Genomic DNA, 16,727 nt, shown 5'->3' on the forward strand with positions numbered 1-16,727 from the left:
GTTAAAACACTCGGAATTTATCACCTCCCTCAGTTTATCGTATTCAAAAGTGCTTTTATTAGATTTTGATGCGCAGTGAGCAACTAAGACATTCAGAATTTACTTATTAGCTGAGTTTGTTCTATGTAAAAGTGCTTTTCTATTATTTTTTCGGTATTCTGTTAGTAACTACAACACTTAGTATCTATGATGTTCGTTCAGTTTTTTGTAGTCGAAAGTGCTTTTATTAGATTTTTGATGCTCAGTCACAAACTAAGACATTTTGAATTTATTTTCCATTCAAATTTGCTCCATGCAAAATTGTTTTTATTATTTTTTTTATTCCCAGTCACCAATAAAAGATTCAGAATTTACCAAGTAGCTGAGTTTGTTGCGGTCAAAAGTCCTTTTATGAATTTTTTTGGCATTCAGCGAGCAGCTTTAACGTACGGAATATATCAAACCCCTCAGTTTATTGTTGTCAACATGCTTTTATTAGAATTTTGATCCTCAATTTGCAAGTAAAACCTACGGAATTTACCTAGTAGATGAGTTTTTTCCATGCAAAAGTATTTTCTATTATTTTTTACACCCATTCACCAATTAAAATACTTGAAATATACCAAGTAGGGGATGGACACAAATACCCAAAAAAACATATCTTGACTATCTTTCTCAGGAAAAATATCGAATCCCATGTTTTATTTATAGAGGCTGGATACGTAATTTCTAAGTGATCTTAAGCCAAATATTTCATATAAGTGTAATCTTTATCAAGAGTACACATTTTTTGGTGTTTAACTTCTAAGAGTTACGAAAATGGTCTGGTGCTATCAACTTTTTTGTCTGTGAAATTAAAGTTATAAAGCTATGTATATTACTAAGAATAAAAGTCGAACTCTTTTATATATATACTAGCTGTTGGGGTGGCGCTTCGCGCCACCCCAACACCTAGTTGGTGGGGGCGCTTCGCGCCCCCCCCAAGCCCCCCCGCGCGCGTAAGTCGTTACGCGCCATATTAGTTACGCGCCATTGTAGTTGTGTCCCTATGTCCCACCTGTGAATATAGATATATATATATATATATATATATATATATATATATATATATATATATATATATATATATATATATATATATATATATATATATATATATATATATATATATATATGTTTTTAACTACGTAAAACTTGCGAATATACAACATTCTTTGCTGTCCCATTGTCTGTGCATATAAATAGATTGTCAGGTTTACCGACTCTTGAACATGCAACATATAATGGTCCATGGGAAAACAATCCGTATTCAGATCTATACCTCATGATTCTAATGATTGCCCTTGAGCTTTGTTGATGGTGATTGCTAATCGACCATTCCCTGAGTCGCCATCGTCATTTATATATCCCCCTGTGCACCCCGGCGTCCCCTTTGTAGTTATGTCCCTGTGTCCCGGTCGTCATTTATATTCCCTGTGTCCCGGTCGTCATTTGTGTCCCGGTGTTCCAGTCTGTGATTTCTCTTTGAGTGTCCCGGGCGTCATTTATATTCCTTGTGTCCCGGTGTCCCGGTCGTCATTTATATCCCCCTGTGCCCCCCGGCGTCCCCATTGTAGTTGTGTCCCTGTGTCCCGGTCGTCATTTATATTCCCTGTGTCCCGGTCGTCATTTGTATCCCGGTGTCCCGGTCTGTATATACATTCGTTTTTTAGTTTTGTTTTTCTCCTTTATTTTTTTCTTTTTTTTCTTTTTTAGTTTATTTAGATTTTTAGATTTTTTAGTTTTTTTTATTAGTTTTTAGTTTTTTTGTAGTTTTTACCATTTTTTTAGTTTTTTTAGTTTTTTTTTTTACTTATGTCCTGGTCGTCATTTATACTCCCTGTGTCCCGGTCGTCATTTGTGTCTCGGTGCTTTGTTGATTGCTAATTTATATTATATTTATATTTATATTTTTTATATTTATTAATATTTTTTTAGTTTTCTTTTTCTCTTATTTTTCAGTTTTTTCCTTTTTTTTAGTTTTTTCTTTTTTAGTTTTTAGTTTTTTTTTTGTTTTTTACCTTTTTTTAGTTTTTTTAGTTTTTTTAGTTTTTTAGCTTTTTTAGTTTTTTTATTAGTTTTTAGTTTTTTTTTAGTTTTTGCCTTTTTTTAGTTTTTTCAGTTTTTTTTAGTTTTTAGTTTTTTACCTTTTTTAGTTTTTTTTTAGTTTTTTAGCTTTTTTAGTTTTTTTTTCTTTTAGTTTTTTTTGTAGTTTTTACCTTTTTTAGTTTTTTTTCTTCTTTTGTATTAGTGTGAAATAATTCAGACGTCATATGCGGACAAACACGACGTCACTCGACAGACAGACAGACAGACATAACCCACAAACAACTTATTTTTATATATATTTATTCATATTTTTTTAGTTTTCTTTTTCTCTTTTATTTTTCAGTTTTTTCCTTTTTTTAGTTTTTTTCTTTTTTAGTTTTTAGTTTTTTTTAGTTTTTTACCTTTTTTTAGTTTTTTTTAGTTTTTTTAGTTTTTTAGCTTTTTTAGTTTTTTTATTAGTTTTTATTTTTTTTGTAGTTTTTGCCTTTTTTTATTTTTTTCAGTTTTTTTTCAGTTATTAGATTTTTACCTTTTTTTAGTTTTTTTTTAGTTTTTTAGCTTTTTTAGTTTTTTTTCTTTTTAGTTTTTTTTGTAGTTTTTACCTTTTTTAGTTTTTTTCTTCTTTTGTATTAGTGTGAAATAATTCAGACGTCATATGCGAACAAACATGACGTCACCTGATCCATCCACAGATCCACACACAGACAACTTATTTTTATATATATAGATTGCGATGAAAATGCAGTTTTCATCCTTAGTTTCCCTTGACAAGAGTCCCTCTTTATTGAAAGCTCACTGCTATGAACCGCTTGACTAAAACTACTATAAAAAAGTTTGCGTAATAATTTATTACGATCGTTACGATTACGATTACGCTACGATTGTTACGCTTTTTTTTATCTAGCTGTTTATATTTTTATAACTTTATTTCTCATTCATTTTACTGGAAGATCTGTGTCACCTTAAGATAAACCTATTTCCTAACCTTGCCTAGGATAAAATCGAAAGACAGAGAGGAGAGGGAGCCAAAAAAGCTTTCTAGAGCTTTTCAATGTTTAGAAAGTTATATCTCAAGGTCAAAACATCGGTATATTTGTGAAATTGTAACAATTTTCCCTAAGGATTTCCGAACCACAGTACAGCTTTTTTAAATAAAGTAATTTTACGAGTAATTTGTATTTTATATTTTGTTTATAAAAAAATCTTATTTTTTCAGTATTTTAAAGCTCCTGAATCTTCGTCGCTTAGAAAGTCTGAAAGATAAGTGGTGGACCGAAAACCCAAGTAAAGCAAAGTGTCCACCAGAAGCTTCTACTTCAGAAGGAATTTCTATCGAAAATATAGGTAACTATACATTTTATTGTTTTGTTTATTCCCTATTGCATAAAAGAAATTGGTAACTGTAAGACAGCTTTAACGCGTTTTTCTTGACCTACAAAGACTGAAATCCCACTGTCAAGGAGTGCTTACTCTGTTTCCAAGTGTTGTAAATATTTAGTTTTATAGTGAAGTGAACTATGCATTTGAAGGCCCTTCTTAGAATCAACAGCGTCTAAACCAATAAAACAGAGTCAATCCCTTTTTCCTAGGCGATTTTGTGTAATTAACAAGTCTTTGTGGTAGTTACAATACCTCGAAGTGCTTTGATACTTCAAAAGTGGTCTTGGCTAGCTAGGCCGACGCTCACACCTTACCCAGGTAGCTGGTATTTCTCTGGTTAACAAAGGTTTATCACTCAAAGGATAGAATAATGGCTGAAAGCCTGATTATGTTAGCTGTTCCACGTCTTTTAAGGAAAAGCAGCCAATCTTTTTCGAGGTCCCGTATATTTTTTGTTGAATATTTCAACATCTTATGAGTGCCATGTCCTCCTTAAAGTTGATAAGTTTAGATATGATCCCAAATTTCAGCGTTCGAATATCATTTAATTATTTTAAAAAAATAAACCATTAAATTTAATCAAAGAGATTTCTTCAATTTATTAAAGTGATTCATTTAATAATAGTATCTTCAATTTATTGAGAAAATAGTAGAATTTGTTACTTGCCCAGGTTTTGTTTTCATTTAATAGTATTCCAAAATTATCTTTATCGTGCCAGATAGCCTAATTTGCCACTTCTTTCGCCAAAATTCTTTTCATCTTATCATTCTAGAGGTTGACTGAATTTTGTTATATTAACACAGATTATTTATACATTCACATACTTCTCACTTCCATATTTTTGCGAACTACATAAGTCATTCGATCCTATGATTGGGCTTCCTGAAGATTGACGATATTCAATGACATTAAGCAGGCTGAGCGTTGTCTGATCCAATCAAAGCGAGGATGGAGCCTTATTCAATCCACAACAAAGAAATTGTCGGAGGAACACGAGGAACATGTCGGCCCATGTTGTGTAGACATCTGGTGAAGCCTAATAGATAATCTGAGATATTAATTTTAAGAAAATCTTTTGTAAGAGCTTAGCTCTTTGCTTGGTTTAAGCACATTTTTTTTATTGTTTTAAAAAATACAACTGTGACAAAAAGTCAAACTTTAGCGTAAAGACCGAGGTGTTGAGAAGGGGAAAACCCCTTTCATATACGGGATAATTTCTGTTTGTTTAAGTTTTAATGTCGATCCTTACTTGCAGTTAAAAAAACTTGTTTTTTTTTTATTTAATAAAACACTAATAGTGGCAGTATAAAATTTTGAACATGATACCGAGCATTTTATTAGGCCTAATTAAGTTTTAAATTTATTTGGGTTGAATGGCTTTTCCGCCGTTCCTCGTAGTTCAGCTTTAGCTTTTTTCAAAGTTTTGAAATTGAGTTGAAATAGTTTTACAAAACGATTTCAATCAACCATGAGATTCTCCATGAAATCCAGAGTAATTGCGTCCCAGTTATAAAAAAAGATGCAGATGACTAGAAATAAATGAGTCTAATAGAAAGCTATTTTTTGAAAGCTCGCTTTTACGTTGCTACTAGTCCTTGCATTCTACATTAAAAATTCAACCATTTTCAACCGTTTTGAAGAAGAATATATATATATATGTCTGAGGTTCATCTTTTGGTGGAGTTTTTATTATTATTTTTGCTGTTCTTTGTCATCTTCAATTTTAATTTTAAGTTTGTATTGCAATTTTTTTACTGTAGTTCTGACTGCTGTTTTTAAGTTGAGTTTTGTTTTTTTCGTTGAGTTTTCACTGTACTTTTCATTTTTTTTTTTTTTTTGCAAATTTTTCACACCTCAAAACGATTTCTTATTTCGTTCTTCATTGTCATTTTCACTTTTTGAAATAACTGCCACTTTTGCCTGTGATATTTAAGTTACTTCCATTGTCCGTATCATTTCTTTTACACAGCTCTTTCGCTTTTATCTTTAAAAAAATCTTCCATCGTCCTTTGTTTCTTATTGTCATTTTTGTTCCTCATTTTCTTTGATTCTCTTACTTTTTAATTGGAGTCTGCTTGGCCGTTTTCTCTTGTGCCTATCATTTTCAGTTTCCATTGTTAATGTCATTTTGGCTTTGTATTTTAGGTGGAGTTTTCATCGTGATTTTTGTTGGCATTATTCTATCCATCATAGTTTTGATTATCGAATACATATATTACAAGTACTATCACAAAGAGGATGGTGACGATGCTGAGTATGCTGCCAGCGCATCTACTACTGTTGCAACCCCAAGTGATAAGACGAAAAACAATGATTGGAATAGTAAAATTATGTAAGATTTATTTGTTTTTTTCATAGTTCCTTCAGAAATCAAATGAAAAGAAAAGAAATTTAATGTACAGAATATTTCCTTTATAGTTTCACTTAGGGGATATACAAATTTCCGTGATTTAATTACTCCGATTTGATCTTTAGGAACAATTGAAAGTTTTAACAAGACATTTAAATTAAGAATATTTATTCACAGCCCTGTTTAACCTCTCATTTCTTTATGTTTCCTGAATTAACAAAAAGTATAGAATGCCTTAAATGAGGAAAGTGTGACAGATTGTGACTTTTCTTAGCTTTGCAAATCACGCTAAACGAATCATCGTTAAATCTGAGTTGGAATCCTGTGTCCATCATATTTGACTGCATTTCTTTGTTGCAGTTCCGTTTGATATTTCTATTCTCCTTTTTATTTTCTTTGTCGTAGTAGGAATTAACTCGTCGCTAAATGTAAATTGAATTCTTAAATTGTAGTTTCTCTTTGTGTCTTTTTTCTCACTTTTAGTTTCCTTTACTTTTACGGTAGAAGCAAACAATCCATCATCAAATGGGAATTGAATTATTCCGATATTTGTTTCTCAATATCGCATTAAAATTTCTTGAACTTTACGAGGACAAGCGCGTGCAAGCTTAGCCACTTCCGCATCCCGTTTTTCCGGATTATCCACATTTAGAACTGGAGTATCAAGCGTTTTTTTTTTTTTTTTTTTTTTTTGACAGGATGGCTTAGCCTCCCATTTTGTTTTATGAGCTAGTTCACTTCCCCACATAGTCAACGAAGAAGCATGTTTTCAATCTTAGCAATTAATGTCTGATAATTTTCAGTCTTACTCAATTGATCCTTACACAAATTATTATGGCCATCCGATAGCCTAGATGTTGGTTGTGATAAGATCTCGCTTTCTGGAATTCCCCAGCAGGCTTTTATTAGGCCTATCATGGTTATCTTAAACTCTTGGTGATCTCTCTAGCTATTCTATCATTCTCCTCTTTTCCTTCTCTGGCCATTCTTTCAGCCTCCTTTTTTTCTGGCTATTCTTTTAGACTTTTAGATCTCTCTCTCTCTTTTTATCTTCTATATCTTTCTCTCTTTCTTTCCAATCTTCCTCTTCTTTTTTTATTCTCTCGCTCTTCTTTCACCCTCTTTTTTCTGATCTCTAGCTATTCTAATATTTTTCTTAGACATAATCGGATCTGATCCTCCTGAAATAGAAAGATGGAAGTGATTCTCTGCTCCTTGTTCCATCCAGTGTCTATCTCACTGATTGCCCTACAAAAAGCGTAAGACCCATTACATTGACCCACTTTAAGTTAGAGTGTGCAACTGTCTTTTAGCAGAGCTGCAGATACTAAGGATCAGAGCTACTAGGGCAGGCTGTAGCATCAGCGAAACCAGCTACTACTAGTCTACTTTTTATTTTTGTCAACAACTTCCTTTGACAGGTATTAAATAAAAAAAACAAGTTTTTTTAACTGAAAGTAAGGAGCGACATTAAAACTTAAAACGCACAGAAATTACTTCGTATATGAAAGAGGCTGCTTCCTCATCAACGCCCCGCTCTTTACGCTAAAGTTTGACTCTTTCTCTCAATTCTTCTTTTTAAAACAGTAAAAAACTTTAGCGTAAGAGCCTCTTTCATATACGAAGTAATTTCTGTTCGTTTTAAGTTTTAATGTCGCTCCTTACTTTCAGTTAAAAAAACTTGTTTTTTTTATTTAATTTCTGAACGTTTTTGAATCAATGCATGTTTTGATTTTGGCTCTCCGCAGAGGAATAATCAAAACGAAATTTGCATATTTTTTTTTTGGCTTAATGGCTTTCTCATAATTTTGATCGAATGATTTTGAGAAAAAAAGAGCGGGGGACGAAACCTAGTTGCCCCCCGATTTTTTGGTTAATTAAAAAGGCAACTAGAACTTTTAATTTTTTACGAATCTTTTTATTGGTAAAAGATTTACGTAACTTATAAATTAGCTTACGTAAAGCACTTTTGTATTCTCATGTTTTTATTACATATATGAGGGGATTCGCCCCATCGTCAGTACCTCGCTCTTTACACTAAAGCTTAAATTTTATCCCAATTCATTAAGAATGACCCCCTGAATCACAAAAGCCGTAGAATAAGTAGTTGAAATTACTGAAAATACTTTAGCGTAAAGAGCGAGGTATTAGAAGGAGGTGAGCCCCTCATATGGGTAATAATTTCTGTTTGTTTTAAGTTTTATTGCTGTTCCTTACTTCCAGCTGAAAAAGCTTTTTCACTTTTATTTTTTAATTTTTTTTTTTAAATAATGCTAGTAGCCTATATCCTGCTCTCCCTTCATGGAAATTTTCTTCTCCCATTACAAATTCTCTAAGGAAAGTTCCCCCAGCATATCCCCCTCTTCTCAACCCCTCCCCCAAACCAAAAAAATCCTCCTGAAAACGCCTGTATACTTCCCAATAACCATTACTATATGTAAGCACAGGTCAAAGTTTGTAACTTGTTGCCCCTCCCACGGGGACTGTGGGGGAGTAAGTCGTCCCCAAAGACATAGTTATAAGGTTTTTCGACTACGCTGAATAAAATGGCTATCTCAGAATTTTGATCCGTTGACTTTGGGAAAATAATTAGCGTGGGAGGGGGCCTAGGTGCCCTCCAATTTTTTTGGTCACTTAAAAGGGGCACTAGAACTTTTCATTTCCGTTAGAATGAGCCCTCTTGCAACATTCTAGGACAACTGGGTCGATACGATCACCCCTGGGAAAAAGAAAAAAAACAAACAAAAAAACAAAAAAACAAATAAACACGCATCCGTGATCTGCCTTCTGGCAAAAAATGCAAAATTCCACATTTTTGTAGATAGGAGCTCGAAACTTCTACAGTAGGGTTCTCTGATACGCTGAATCTGATGGTGTGATTTTCGTTAAGATTCTATGACTTTTAGGGGGCGTTTCCCCCTATTTTCTAAAATAATGCAAATTTTCTCAGGCTCGTAACTTTTGATGGGTAAGACTAAACTTGATGAAACTTATATATTTAAAACCAGCATTAAAATGCGATTCTTTTGATGTAGCTATTGGTATCAAAATTCCATTTTTTAGAGTTTTGGTTACTATTGAGCCGGGTCGCTCCTTACTACAGTTCGTTACCACGAACTGTTTGATATCTGCTCATTTTCCTCAGACGAAATTTCTATGGCCTGTCTGACAAGGCCCTAAGACAGAAAATGTAAGGACAGTTCTCCTTTAATACCTAAAGAATAAAATATGCAGGAAAAAGTACTTAAAAAAAAGTTTCGGTTGGTGCTGTTGGCTACTTTCTTTGAAAGTATAACAGGTGTATGCAAACTAACGATTTAGTCTATTTGAGGAACTAGTGGCATATTGTGCACTTTTAATATGACATGTCCTGCAATATATGTTTAAAAAAAAATTAAGAGCTAAGTATTTTTAAGTGTTGAAATCTTAAGTAGTTACCAAAAATAAAAATAAAACTTTGTTTTTCTCCTAATAATAATGTTTTTGTTTGGTATTGATACAAGTTGCTATTTACTGATAGAATTGAGCTTTAAAATAACTGGTAGAGTAAATATCTTTTGCTTCATTGACGGTAAAATCTGATTTAGTGTTGATTCTTTATTGTGAACATGTAGTCTGTCAAGAGTTCTGGCACTTAAGCTTTTAGATTCCATTGGTGAAATGTTACAACTGAAAATTCGATCTAATTTTCTTTTCTCTTTTTTTAGGAAAGATGAAATTTACCCCGTAACAGCTTGGTAGAAGTAAATGACGATGAGAGACTTTAAAGGAAGAAAGCTATATAGCAAACCCTAAATATTTAGTTGTAGAGTATAGACAATCTCGATCCTTGTTTGGAATTTTTATTCCTATTAAATATTTCCAGCAAAGAACAGAAGAAAGCCAATTATAGGGCCCCATACTTACTGAATTTTCTGGATTTTTTTTTTAAGTTTGCAGCTTCAAAAAAGTTTTCAATTTTTTAATGAGAACATTTTCAGAAGAGGGGCTTGGTAGTCTTGATGAAAACACGCTGGTAAAAGTCCGTCTCTGGAATTAACTCAGAAACAATTTTATTGATTACAGCGTATTTCTTCCTTCCCATCTTTGGTTTTGAGTTAAGATTACTATGATATGACTGTTACTTTATTAGATGTGATAATCACAGTAAACATTTGAAGAATGACTGCTTCCGTACCAATCACTGGAGTTCAGACTTCAAATATCTATGTAGGTCATTGATTTTATTACCTTTTTTTTGGAAAACTGGCATGTATGCGTTAACCGGATAAAGGAGCAGAAATATGATTGAAATAACAAACAATTTATATCGCTGTAAGAGGTTCACTACGGCAATCCTTTTTTTTCTTTTTTTTGGCAACATTAAGAATGTTGAATAATAAATGAATATTAAATACTGCAGAATGATACATCCCTGCTTATTGAAAAAACTTTTTTCTTTCTTAACTCAAAATATTAGATTTTGCTTTTAAATATCAAATTATTTTAAGGAGAGGGGCTGCCTCCCCCTAAACTCACATGCTCTTTACGCTAAAATTTTGGTTTTTGACACTACTGAACCAAAAAAGCCATTGAATTGGAATGAGAGGTATTTTTAAAACGCTATAAAACCTTAGCATAAAGAGCAGGAGATTGGGGAGGGGACAGTCCTTATCATATACAGAAATAATTTTTGTTTATTTTGTGTTTTAATGTTGCTCCTTACTTTCATTTGAAAAACTTTTTTTATTTAATTTTTTACTAAATTGCTATGAAATTGCAGGAGAAGGAATTTGAGCAACATAATTCTTTTATCAATTCTAACTTACAATTTATACTGCGACAGATCTTAAAGAAGAAGTAAGAAATGATTAAACTTTTTAAAATAACGGATTAATAACTATGCCCAGAAGCAAGTTTTTACTTAGAAGAAATTTCTAAAAGAGAGTAATCTTGCATAAAAGAATTATTCAACTAAGATTCCTGTAAATTTTATGAAAATACTTGATTTCCTGTTTAAAGTTACTACCTTTTACCAAAAAACCCGAGGCAGTAAATGGAAGGAGCACCAAAAGTCAGACACATATGTATGGGAAAAGGGTCTTTAGGCCCATCCCAATTAATTCTCTATTGCTTCCTCACCACTTTTGTATATAAATTTTTGAGTACAGAAATTTTGCATTTAAAAACGACACTGTAAAACTACCTCTCTACAAAATACACATTTTATAAATTATTTATCTTCTGATTGCATTCAGTGCAACTAAATTGGTTAGACACCAGGCGCTTCTAGAAGCCTCATTGGAAGTGCGTGTAGAAGCATCTCGTGGAAGTGGGGTAGAAGCATCTTCAGCATAATGTTTTTCTTATTTAGATAATTTGTTTGGCTTTTCGGCTAATTGGTTATTTGCTAATTTTAAAGAAAACAGCTTTCCTTATCATTAATTTTTTTGGCGGTCTGTCAAAAAATTCCATCTCAAAACCGAACTGGTGGAAAGCCTGTCGTTTCGTGTTTATGTTGGGATAAAGTGGAGTCAGCTATGGGTTTGTTCGATAGGCTAAATTATAGCATAAATGTTCATGGCATGAACCAAGATAGATGTCTCCTTCATTTGTCTTCTTACTTCCTTAAATTGTTTCTTAATTAATGTCTTAAATTACTTTTTTTCTTACTTTATTACTTAATACTTAATTTCTTAAATTGAGTAATTGATATCTCAAATTACTTATTTTTAACTTATTTTCTTATATTAGTTAGTTATCATATATAAATCTAGAAGTAACATTTAACAGGAAAACGCAGGTTGTATATAAGAGAATTCACTTTCCCACATACTTTTCAATTTCAAATTTGGCTAGTGAGTAATAAGGATTTTAGAAAACTTGTTATTGTTTTTTTAAAAAAGAACTGGGAGATTAGAAATTTCGTAGTTGGTGTTCATTGTTTGTGTAATCATTTTTCTTCATTTATGACATTAAGATTAGATTAGTGTTTTTTTTTTTTTTTTTTTTTTTTTTTTTTTTTTTTTTTTTTTTTTTTTTTTTTTATGTCATGAAGTTTTAGTTTAGCATATAATGTGAAATACCTTGTTTGGTTTACTCACGAATAAATACTTACTTACTTACTTACTGTTGATCTTCATTAGATCACCTAGTGGGATAATATGCACCCGAAGGTAAAAATAAAGTGTTAGTGCTGAACTTTCAGTTTTCGTTACTCTTTAAATAGACGGTGTTCTAATTAAGAGAAATAATTGTAGGTTATTATGTAATACTATGCATCGCTTACAGATAGATAAACATGTAAATTGACATGTTTATAAGAGAAATAGTTGCTAGTGGGCCATAGAACTAACAGGCATTTTTCAGTATCGAATTGGCAAATAAAAAAGTAAGATGCAGTAATAAATGGGAAATCTATTTACAATAATAAGTTGGTAGGTTTTAATTTTATCCACAATATGAGCATAAATAGAACTGAAACTACTAATAAATTATTGCAGCAAAAAGAAAGTCCTAAGACTTGTGCTGCAAATTTCTGCTATGATTTAAATCTTATAAATACATATCTAAACATAACAACTCATGATTATACATAATCTTATAAATAAAAACAACAACACACACACACATGAACACTATACAACGAAAAAAGTCCTATTAATTATTTTTACCGGTTTCATCCCCCATCTCATCCCAAAAAAAACTGCAAAAAACAACAAAAACCTCCCGCCCTTCAAAACCAGATTTTTAGAAATTCAAATATAGACAATATACTAATGGGGACAATAATGGCTGTAATATACTAATGGGGTGTACCCTCTGGAATATTTTAACGGAGTGTGCCGTCTGTAATATGCAAATGAGCACTCGTATACACATAAGATTTCTTGAGCCTCAGGCGTTTTTGTTGGAGTATAGGCAAATTTTGTTCCTGTTGGCCGTATTGACCCACCACCATTTACTGATACATATGCTACTACTACTGTTACAAATATTACTTCTAATTCTACTTCTAATGCTATTATTGAACTAAATTAAAAGAATTTAAGTGTATCCAGGTCGTCAAATGGCATTGATGTAATTACTCAGTTATAGAATAGGTAATTAAGTTTTAGTTATAATGGAAAGCTGAGGGGTATGTAAAACTAATTCAAAATAAAGTATATGAATCCAGATTGTCAGAAGAGTGTATCTTCGTTATTCCAGGAAAAACTTGCGGTATTATGTTGGACGTTCAGGGTGTAGTTTTGGGATGTTAATCTACAAAAAAGACACCTTACGCAACCAGTTTATTCGAAGGATGTATCTGTGATATATCAGGAATGGCTTATGGTAGTAAGTTAAAATTGTTAGAGCATGTTTGGTGGGAAACTAAACTAAACCAAAATGCTCTCAAGCTTATCAGAAAGATGTATCTGTGATTATCTTAAGAGATGTTAAGGAAATGAAGTAGAGACTGTCATGTCGTGTGTAGGATGATAGTTGATTAATATTTATCTATATTCAGGGTTGAAAGGTAACGTTTTCCCATAGCCATCAATTCCTATCATTACATTGGAATCATTTAGCATTGGTTCAAAGTATTGTCTCGAATATAAATAATAAGCCGAAATCTTGATTCTTATAGAGGAAAACCGAAAAGATTTAAAATATTCTTTTCGTAATAAAGGAAAAATACTATGTCAATTAATAATAAACAGACATTAATTTTAAAACTCTTTAAACCAAATAAATTTTTCAAAGAAGAATAAAGAGCTACATTAAACCAAAGATTAGCAAAAATAAAAGCAAATAATTTTTCAAGCGTAAAAGTACCATAAAAAAGCATTGATAAATAAAAGAAACCAGAACGAACAGTAATTACAACAAATAGCCAAGTCAAGCTCAAAACGAGCAGAAACCACCACAATGAGTAGTGCTAATCCACCCCTCCCCCCAGTGCTGTGTCTCATAAAGACGAGCACAAAATTTACACTTAACTAAAACCAAAATATATTTTCAGCGTTTTCTATTTTTTTATCGTTAATAAATCCAGAATTATTAAGATATTCAAGAATGAATATCAGTGATTATATTAAACTGTCAATTCAAATTCAATTTTTGGGGGGAGGAGGGGCCTTAATTTATACAAGATTTTTTATGTTAATTTTTCCATTCGCATACGTAATTCATACAAGAATTAAGCTCATCCATAATAAAATTAGTGAGGATTTACAAAGCACGATGTTCTACTCACCCCACTTAGATTTAAAAGAATTCTTTGTTTTCGCTATTTCTTTTTATTCGTATTTGATTTTTTTCATTTTTCTATTACTATGGCATTTGAAATAATAATTTTAAAATAATAGGAATTAATGATATATTTTATTATTTTTTACAATTTCTTTTAATTTGAGTATTTATTTTCAAAAACTAAGAAAAGCTAAATTTTTAATTGTTCCCTTTTCTGACGTGCAGCCATCCTCTATTCCATTACGCCTCCCAGTTAACAGCAACGCTTGTTTCATAAAAAGGTGAACTTTGAACTTCTGATTACGATGGCGAGAGGAGGTACTTTAATGTGCATACTATTTTTCGTCTTAATAATTTTTTACACATACACAATTCACATAAAAGGTGAGCTCATCCATTAAAAATTAGGGAGCATTACGACAACGCAAAATGAAGGAAACCGAAAAATTGCAGACCTTAAAAAAAAAACACCAAAAACATTTCAGTCACGATTCTGCGCGATTCAAAAGTATTTTTTCTAATCTGTGTTCTTTAATATAAGAAAGTTCTTTAATATAGACTTGTTTAACGTAGTTCTTTAATATAAGAAGATAGAAAAGAAAAAAGCAAAGACCCAAAAAGAATAACCATAACTATCAGGGTCATCTTGAACCAGAGACAGTTCCAACAACGAATGGGATGACAGAACTTATGTATTTAAATAATGAATGATTTTGAAGCAAATATTTTTACCATTATTTTATTATGTAAGATTACACAAGAAGTGGGGTAGGCATACTTCTTCAACTAAGAAATAAGTATTTTTCTTCACTACGTCAAAAGCTTCTAAGTTTGTTTTCTTTTTACCAAGCTGTTACTGGGTAAACTTCATCTCTCCTGAAAAGAAAACATGTTTCAATTTGTAGAAATTAGATTTTTCACTTGAATCAAAACTGGATAAGTTTTGGCTTGGTTAAATCAGGTTACAACAAATCAACTGTAATGATCACGAATTATACTATGAGTGGATTTATGTGAAATGTTCAAAATTATTTTATATTTACGGATGTACTCTTCGAATTTAAGTCTATTAGCCTCAATACCTCGTGCAAACAATATCTGGGTATCTCAATTGGTGCTTTAACATTGTCAAGTCGAACCATCCACACTGTCATAAGTGAATTTTTATGCCAAAAACGTCACGTCACATATTAAGTTTTTTTCACCCTCAGCCTCAACGAAATGAGATAATTGTAATATAGCTTATGAAACTTGGAAAACACATTTTATACTACGATTGGAATGAAAACAGAAATTGACGCAAGAAAACACAACTAGGAGAAGAGAAGTCCTCCTGTAGAAGTATCCTACAGGAAATACAAGACTAAGTTATAAAGCTCCTAACAGTCTTTTACTGGCCATGAAATCCACAAATTTTAGTGTACAATTTCAATTCTCTTAAAACCCGAAGTAACATCGGTTTTCAGAAATGCGCTACCTTTTTTAGAATTCTACAAATTTAGGGAAATACTACGAATCAGTTTATTTGATCCAACTTTTCATAATATATATATATATATATATATATATATATATATATATATATATATATATATCTATATATATAAAAATAAGTTGTCTGTCTGTCTGTCTGTGGATCAGGTGACGTCATGTTTCTGTGTCGGCTGACGTCATGTTTTCGACTGACGAAATTACGAAATTACATTGGGACACAAATGACGACCAGGACACCGGCACATAGGGAATATAAATGACGACCGGGACACTCAAAGAGAAAGCGACCGGGACACAAGGAATGTTCAATTAGCAATCACCATCAACAAAACACCGTCAACAAACCATCACAAATGACGACCGGGACACAGGGAGTATAAATGACGACCAGGACATAAGTAAAAAAAAAACTAAAAAAAGGTAAAAACTACAAAAAAACTAAAAAGAAAAAAACAAACTAAAAACTAATAAAAAAACTAAAAAAGCTAAAAAACTAAAAAAACTAAAAAATAAAAAAAACTAAAAAAGGAAACAAAAAGAAAAATAAAGGAGAAAAACAAAACTAAAAAAATAAAAATAAAAAAAAAACTAAAAAGAAAAAAGAAAAAAAAACTAAAAAAACTAAAAAATGTAAAAACCAAAAAAAAACTAAAAAGAAAAAAAGGGGAAAAATACAAAAATTTATTTCATCATTTACCATTTCAAAAACGAATGTATATACAGACTGGGACACCGGAATACAAATGACGACCGGGACACAGGGAATATAAATGACGACCGGGACACAGGGACACAACTACAACGGGGACGCCGGGGGGCACAGGGCGATATATAAATGACGATGGGGACACAGAGAATGTTCGATTAGCAACCACCATCAACAAAGCTCAAGGGCAATCATTAGAATCATGAGGTATAACTAAAAAAAACTAAAAAAAAGGCAGAAAACTAAAACCTAAAAAAAAGACCAATTCAAAAACGAATGTATATACAGACTGGGACACCGGGACACGAATGACGACCGGGACACCGGGACACAAGGAATATCAATGACGCCCGGGACCCTCAAAGAGAATTCACAGACTGGGACACCGGGACATAAATGACGACCGGAACACATGGAATATAAATGACGACCGGGACACCGGGGGGCACACGGGGATATATAAATGACGACGGCGACACAGGGAATCGTCGATTAGCAATCACCATCAACAAAGC

At 32.1% G+C, this 16,727-nt stretch overlaps 2 protein-coding genes across 6 annotated transcripts in view; one reads left to right on the forward strand and one right to left on the reverse strand.

Moving 5' to 3' along the window:
* The window catches only part of LOC136024936 (ionotropic receptor 25a-like), a 121,117-nt gene extending 111,445 nt beyond the window's left edge, over positions 1–9,672 (forward strand). For all 5 annotated transcript variants that reach the window (XM_065700524.1, XM_065700523.1, XM_065700527.1 and 2 more), the window contains 3 exons: positions 3,284–3,411; positions 5,594–5,780; positions 9,506–9,672. In XM_065700524.1, the coding sequence (XP_065556596.1) occupies positions 3,284–3,411; positions 5,594–5,780; positions 9,506–9,539 (349 nt within the window). In that variant the 3' untranslated portion in view covers positions 9,540–9,672. The remainder of the gene's footprint in view (positions 1–3,283; positions 3,412–5,593; positions 5,781–9,505) is intronic.
* A 5,063-nt stretch (positions 9,673–14,735) lies between these two features.
* LOC136024940 (ionotropic receptor 25a-like) overlaps positions 14,736–16,727 on the reverse strand; it is a 126,732-nt gene continuing 124,740 nt past the window's right edge. The window contains exon 19 of the mRNA XM_065700533.1: positions 14,736–14,888. Within this exon, the coding sequence (XP_065556605.1) occupies positions 14,855–14,888 (34 nt within the window). The 3' untranslated portion in view covers positions 14,736–14,854. The remainder of the gene's footprint in view (positions 14,889–16,727) is intronic.

This window comes from Artemia franciscana, chromosome 3, assembly GCF_032884065.1.
Source record: "Artemia franciscana chromosome 3, ASM3288406v1, whole genome shotgun sequence".
Classification (NCBI taxonomy): Eukaryota; Metazoa; Arthropoda; class Branchiopoda; order Anostraca; family Artemiidae; genus Artemia; species Artemia franciscana.